At 36.4% G+C, this 7,840-nt stretch overlaps 1 protein-coding gene across 1 annotated transcript; it reads right to left on the minus strand.

The window, feature by feature from the left end:
- Positions 1-5,250: 5,250 nt before the first annotated feature.
- LOC138133420 (uncharacterized) lies at positions 5,251-7,519 on the minus strand. Its single transcript, XM_069051329.1, has 2 exons — positions 7,371-7,519; positions 5,251-6,731 (listed from the first exon to the last, which is right to left on the minus strand). Exons 1-2 carry the CDS (start codon positions 7,377-7,379, stop codon positions 5,412-5,414), a joined length of 1,329 nt encoding a protein of 442 aa, XP_068907430.1. The 5' UTR covers positions 7,380-7,519; the 3' UTR covers positions 5,251-5,411.
- Between the last annotated feature and the right edge of the window lie 321 nt (positions 7,520-7,840).

Genomic DNA, 7,840 nt, shown 5'->3' on the forward strand with positions numbered 1-7,840 from the left:
TGATGAAATTTTTCACCCTATGTCAAAAGTGTACAATGTTGTCAGCTCTATTTTGGGTGTAAATTGCGGTGTTGTGGGTCTTTGATTAAAAAATAAACTACATATATAAGGAAGTAAATCACGAATCACGTAGTTCAGTTTTAGAATAAAAAACAAATGAAGAGTTGAGAATTGTCTGCTACTGTACTGTTGCGAGCAATAAATTTTGGTCGTCAAGGTCATTCTTGTCTTGTCTTGCCAAGATTTTGTCGACTTTTTGGAAATCCCAACTGGGTTGCCACCCTAGCTTCTGACACATCATCTTTATCAGCGAAATAATTTTTACTCTGTTAAAATACGATTTGGGGTTGGGGCCATAATTTTGAATGTTTAGAATAAAACTTTGACAATTTTTTTTTAATTGACGTTTTATTGACATTGGTCCTAATTAAGCAGGCAAAATTTTTAATTTATGACAGTAGCGGGAAATTTCAAAATGACCTTGACGACCAAGATTTAATGCTCGCAACTGTACAACTTACAGAATTAGTGAAATGGGAAGTGTTGACACAATTTTACAGTGTGGCGAATTTACTGTTTAATCTGTTAATTACCCTACAGCGTTTTCGAGTTCTGGTCGAATTGAGGGCAATTCCTCTTTATTTTCATCTTTTTTTACCAAATGGTTTTTCCGTATTGTATCTTTTATTTTTAAATGTCCCACATGTTGAAACATTAATTAACTTTTTATACCTCATTTTAACTTACTTTTGATAATTTCTGCATCTACTTACGTATACTTAACTAAATAAAGTAGGTAGGTATGTATTTAAGTACAGTTAGGTACCATTAACTTGACGCTAAATACATTAATTGCCGAAGATATTTCCACACTTTACTGAAGTACGTGCTGTTTACCATATTTATTGTTAATGATTCATTTTTTGCTAACATATTAGTAGTCAATTACCAATAAGATTCTTTGTATCAAACATAACAGAAAAATAATATAAATAACGTATTGATTGTCTAATTAAATTAATTAATTAATTAATTAATTAATTTAATTAAACCGATATGAAGAAAATTATTTATTAAAAATGTAATTAGGTACTCAAATTATTCCCGTGTCCTCCCTGCAACATTAAATACTGTTGTTAAATTCAGTGTTTGGCTAAGCAGGCTAAGCATACTTTTAGAGTTTAAAATATAAATTATTTCAAAAATGAATTTGATTGTTTGCACCCAATTGCAAAAAATATACCCTAAAGTGGAAAAGAATAACTGTTCATTTTTTTTATAAATTTTTTAGTTATAAGGCAAGAATTTTTGTTTAGGATGACTGGTGGTTTGGTTTATATACTATACTATCACATCTACTTTCACAGCAGCATTTTACATCAGAATGGAGTTCAGGTAAACGTTCAGAACAAAAAGCAAAAATTTTTTTACTGGTGTATTTTGAAACCATTAATCGGCTTTATCCCTTTGGAACAAAACTGGTGGATTTCTAAAGTCCAATGACATCATTATATAGTTGAATGTAAAGGTGGCAACCAGTAATACACTACTCTGTAAAGCGAGATGCGTGTGTAAAAATATTTGTGAAACAGGAAATACTCCAAGATCCAAAAGTCAAGGAAATAATATCTGATAGACCGAAAACTCAGTACGATATTTATCACAACTAGAAGTGTGATTATGTATTGAATATGTTATGTGTGTCAAATCATACATATACAGGATTAGTCACGAGAGACTTCCGATGAAAATTTCGTTATATGCAACCCAAAATTACAAGTAACCTCTAGAACTTGATATGTTGTTTAATTCGAAATAAGTTAGCAATAAAGTAGCTTGGCGAATAAGATTAATCGTGACAGTTTCTCTTTATTGAGGTTATGAGCAAAAATTAATATAGATGTGAAAAAAGACATGACAGACAATAAGGGCCAGCAATCGTTGATTTCAATTTTTATAAATTTAGGAAGGTAGAAACTGTTGGAAACTGTAGTTTCGGTTGCATATAACGAATTTTCATGGGAAGTCTCGCGTGAATAATCCTGTATACTCCGTACGTTGATTGTTTTTTGACAGAAGACAGACATAGAGACAAGTGTGGCGGGAATTAATCTGCAAGGCTACAACGGTTTTCACTGCGTTATGTTTCGGAACTAGAATTAAAAAACGTGCAATCTATCAGCGTACGGGCTATACTCCACAGAACACTCCGTCCAGCGAGAGATTGGGAAATTTTAAATTGTAGGCTTGTACAGTTGGTTGCGAAAAAAACGGGAATAGAAAATTTTCGTAAATTTGGTTTTATCCGTTTGTCAATTAATTGTCTACTTGACAATACCTATCAAATGATTTTTAAAAATGTCATTGAATTTTGATAATAATTCTAACTTATCTTTCGTAAGAAAGTTTCACATTATGAAAAAATTGTAAAAATGTGTCAATTTTATTCTGATAGTTCCCGTTTTTTTTTGCAACCAACTGTAACCCAACACTACAAAATGCACTAGAATAGATTAATTAGAACATCATTTCAGGGCAAAAAATGTTACTGCTTGAAGATAAATAAATAAATAATTAGTAGGTAATTTATAATTTCAGCAACAGGAATAGTACCGCAATCTCTTTTTAAAAATTTAAAAATTTTGGACTTATAGAACACATTGGTGGTTGAAATTCAAAAAGGTATATTATTATACTCATGTCACATCGTGAGGAAATTCCTTAACATTGACACAGAACATAAAACACAAAAAAGTCAAAATGCGGAGGCGAGACGCCGGTAATTATGTTGATAAGCACTGCACTATTACTTGATAGTATTATCCGTAATAGTGTATGTACTCCGGCATAATTGCCGTGCCGCCGGGTGGAGGTGGGATACGAAGGTAAGGGTAAGTACTTTCTCTGCGTAAAATTTAGTGATTTTTATGTTTTATGTCAACTGTCAACCAATCTCTTGCTGGACAAACTATCAACAAAATAAACAGGCTCTGTGTTAATGTGTATTGTTAGTTGTATACATACTTTAAATGTAAATATGTAAAAATTAATAAAAATATTATTTATTATCAGTATAACTATGTATTAAAGCATGTTGTCTATTTCGTTTACGAAAAACTCAATAATCACATCGAAATTGTCTTGCGGTCACTATTATTACCGCAAATTAACGATTTCGTTTCGATTGTAAATAAATGAATTGAACTAAAATTTTAAATACAAGTACACTACTGTCGCTGACATTCGATACAGATTGGCTAGACACCTTTTTTAACCCTAATTTGTTGTGTAATTTTTTCCTACTTTACCAACAAAAAGCTACACTATTTCAGTATTTGAATGTTGAATGAAACAAAATGGGGCCACAAAATTCACAACTTCCCCAAAGATTTCGTGAAACTTGCCGTAACTTTTCCTGCTGGAATGCGTTTAATTGACCAGTTGCCGCGTAAACGTAGCGAAGGAAAAAAGACACCCAATTAAAGACCATGGCCATGGATTAGTACCAAGTGGGTGTCGAAAATGTTATCACTGTTGTATCCGAAACGCTGCGACATGACATGAACCTGTTACCTCATCTTGCCATTTAGAATTTTTTAGTTCCTTTCTTTGCGTCGCCACTGAGTGATACATAAAAATGTACTTTATAGTAAAAGATGATGATTTCAAAATGCAAATTGACCTGTCCGAGTACTTTTCCGGAAATCAAAAGCATAAATTGGAAAAATTTTATTCCTTTCTTTAGACTGGCGCTACACCCGGTGTTATGGAAGTCCACGTAATAAATTTAATCACCAATAGAACTATTTAAAATAAACATTTTTTATTACTTTCAACTGTCATAAATTCTCATTTTTCTCCTTTGTAAACTGCCTCCTAACTGCTCTAAAGCAAAAAACAGCAGATAACCAACCGTTGCCCTAGACAACACATTCAAAGTGACATTGTGACATTTCTTGAAAAATTTGTCAAAACTGTCAAAAGTAAATACGAAATCATTTTTAATAGATTTGGAAGCTTTGGGGACGTCGTTTCAAACAATAAAATTTTGTATGCAACTCGTTTCTGTGCAAATTGGGCTTTTTTAATTGCCCAATTTACACAGAACCTCGTTGCATAAGTAACTATTATTGTTTTCAATTGTCATAAATTCTCATTTTTCTCCTTTGTAAACTACCTCTTAACTGCCCTAAAGCAAAATGAGCAGATAACGAACCGTTGCCCTAGACAACACATTCAACGTTACATTTCTGACAGGTCTTGAAAAATTTGTCAAAACTGTCAAAAGCAAATGCGAAACTATTTTTAAAAGATTTGGAAACTTCAGGGACGTCGTTTCAAACAATAAAATTTTGTATGCAACTCGTTTCTGGGTAAATTGGGCTTTTCTAATTGCCCTCGAGGGCAAAAAACCCTCGCTACGCTCGTGTTTTAATCTTGTCCGTGGGGCAATTAGAAAAGCTCAATTTACATAGAAACTCGTTGCATAAATAACCATTACATATTCATCTTTTTTAATCGAATACTTTTTTTACATTTTTCTAACCGCGAATTTGACATTTCGCTCATGGGTTAATTATCAATTGAAACGAAAGAGTGAGTGAAAATGTTTTTGTGCGATAAAAACTTCAGAAAGAACGGTCGCTGTTCTAATACAACAGTTTTCACTATTTTTCGTTCGAGTATTTTAATCGAGTAATTTTTTTTTCGTGCTTCGTTATCAATGGATGTAACTGCAGCTCCATTGACACAAAATTAGTGGAAACCGCTAATTAATTATTATTGTTTTACTGTATTCTTTGCACCTAGTAGATACCTACTTTCAGTTTAATCAAACAAAAAATGATGTTCATTTTAGTAGCTTCTCAATTAAACCAATATGCATATCGATATCACTTATCGCCTGCATCGTTATCATTACCCGATTAATTACACATTGTAAATATAAACTTTCTACAATAATCGTTGGCGTGATATGCACCTGTTTAATATAATTTATCTAATTGTTGGAGCGTTCACCGATATTTTCACTTATTGATGAAAATATCGCCATCTGTCAGCTCGTTAACACAAATATTTATTCCATTATATCACCGATCCCTCACTTTCATTACGCTAGATCTTCGAAGAGCTGGGAAGTAGTGCATGTCTCTTTGGTACCCAATTCTTACCGTTCAAACATACAATTACAATTAACGTTGAAATTTAAATTACATGTACGTGTTGTTAGTCAAATGTACCGAGAAGGAATTTAGCGGAATACTTTATTGGAAACACTGTAACAAGAAATAAATAAAAATCTTAAACATCTAACAGTCTAAAATACAGAAGACGTAACATCAAGCATTGCTCTATAACTCTGTAAGAACAGAAACAATCAGTGCGGCCGTTAGGCTGTAGTCGCAAAATTTCTAACCAACGCGGATTCTTTTTTGGTAAACCGTCGCGAACGGCGGTGGTCGCAGATTGGTGTGTATATCGCTCACGAATCTCGGCTGTCGTTGGATTTGCTCTTCCTGACGTTCATTAAAACCACCGGGCACCGGCTGAGCTTTCCCGTAGATTTTGTACTGGAAGCGAGTCGGGTCGTACTCCTGGAACGCCTGTGCCTGTTGGTAAACCACCTGCACGGGTTTGCTTTGCGTCTCCTGTACCGGAATGGTCCTGTACGCCTGCTGCGCGTAATTAACCTCCTGAACAGTCTGCTCCGGGACTTGCGAAAACTTCGAATTTCCATAGAAGGCGTTTCGCATCGCCTCGTCCACAAACCTCGTGTCCACCTGGATCGGGATCTGTTCCCTCAAGAGCGAGGTGTCCATGGGCAACTTCGGAACGTTCGCACCAATCACTATGGGGGCTTGCTCAAACTGAGGCTTCTTCAAATGGCTGTAGTACAAAGTGTTCTGTTGAGGGGCGTTGTTGTTGTCAACGGCGTTCGAATAGTCGAAGTCTTGGCTCCTCCCGAGCGCCTTAGCGTGATCAAAATGTTGCTCGGTTCTTGTGTATTTGTGGCTCGCGGCTGGGACTTCCGTACTTCTTATAATCTCAACCCCAGGACTGAGATTCCTCCAAGTGTACTTTTGCTGCAGTTCTTGCGTGTTTTGCACCTGGGGTTTGACTTGTTCCAAAGCCTTGTAGTACTTTTGGGTGCTCGGTGACAAATTAGCTTGACTCAGCAGGACTTTGGGGTTAGGAAAGGCGCTGACAAAGTGAGGTTTTGCTTTGATCCCCGAGATCTTCTGCTTCTTGCCGCTGATGAGCGCACTCGAGACGTACTCCTGAGGTGACAAGTTTATCGTCGGTACTTGCACCTCCTCGTTACGCTTGCGGGTACCAGTGATAATTTCGCCATTGTCCAGATTAGTAGTTCTTGTGTATTTGGGGGGCGGTGGAGGTTTCGACTGTCTCTCCCCGTTGGTAAAACTGACACTGTAGCCAACATTAAACAGTTGGGATTGGGGGGCGTTAGTCGGGTAGTTCTGCGTGTAAGCTGGAGCCAACTCCTGATTTGCGTAAGGGTTGGTGACGTAAATCTGCGGGCGAGGTTCGACTTGGTTAAAATTCACCTTGACAGTACTTTCTGCAGTTTGATCCGGATAGTTGGGGTTCTCGTGGACCACATTGCTGGTGTAACCCACATACTGTCTTCTTTGAGCTATTTCTTTTGCCTGACGAATGTTGTGGATCGAGTTGGACGAGACACTCAGTATCATCGACAATAGAACTGACACCTAGAAAGAAATAAATGTCGAGACAGTTAATTATTAGTTTAGCGTCTACAATGCTCTAATTGTTAACAATTACAAATTTATTAGGTGTAAGATAACGAGGAGTCAACAGTAGAATGATTTTAACATGGACGTGCGTCTTGTAAATATATATGTTAATCTTTTGTGTGTTTTGCAGCGACCGTAAAGTTGTTGTTAATGAAGTCTTTGGAGTGTGATAAACGCACGAAAAATTTTCGTACCGATGCGATTAAATTATTTGGATCAGTTGAGATCGCAGATAATTGAGACGTTTCTCCGCCACTGATTCTCCATTCTTGAAATATCTCGGTATGCACATAAAAATACCTTCATGTTATGTTCCAGTATGCAAATGAGAAGTGCATCGTTTGAAAATAAATACGGAATTTTCTTACGTCCCAATAACCTTGATAACAATCAAAGAAGCGCCTGGAAAAATAACAATAGGAAACTTTTCGTTTTCGTAAAATGGTCGTTTCGTGATTTTCGGTTGTAAAATATTTGCGCCCTATCGATCAAACAGATTTATGGGCAAAATTGCTGTCGAGATTTGGTTTATCGCTTCGGGGAATATTTAACGATCATTTTGAACAGTTTTAATATGGATGAAAAGGTACTTACGAAGATCATGACTTCGCTGTTGTTGGACTAGAGGTGAAGGAGTTCAAGCACTGCCACCATTTGTTGGTCGAAGAACTGTACCACTCGACGTTCCAGATCCTGCGACCACCACAGAAATGAGGGATTTTAAACAGATATATTCGGTATATAAGATTCCCCACCATTCCGTACCAGTACAAGAAGCGCACAATTATTACCATAACGTATAAACCACACGGCTTTCGGAATAACTTTCTCAGATGGCACCGGCACGAAGTTCCATGAAAAAAGTAGAATTGTTATTTCACACAGTGCGGGTTTAAACTGCAAAAAATTACATAAACGATTATTACGCGGTGTTTCTTTGGAAACTCGCGGTGTTGGGGTGAAACGCGGCGCGAGGCTGCGTGTGCGGATGACCGCGCGGATCTTTGTTTGGACTAATTAGAACGTAAATTGGCGTTCTTTAATTATTTCGAATTCTTACACAC

Source organism: Tenebrio molitor, chromosome 6 (assembly GCF_963966145.1).
Source record: "Tenebrio molitor chromosome 6, icTenMoli1.1, whole genome shotgun sequence".
NCBI classification, from domain to species: Eukaryota; Metazoa; Arthropoda; class Insecta; order Coleoptera; family Tenebrionidae; genus Tenebrio; species Tenebrio molitor.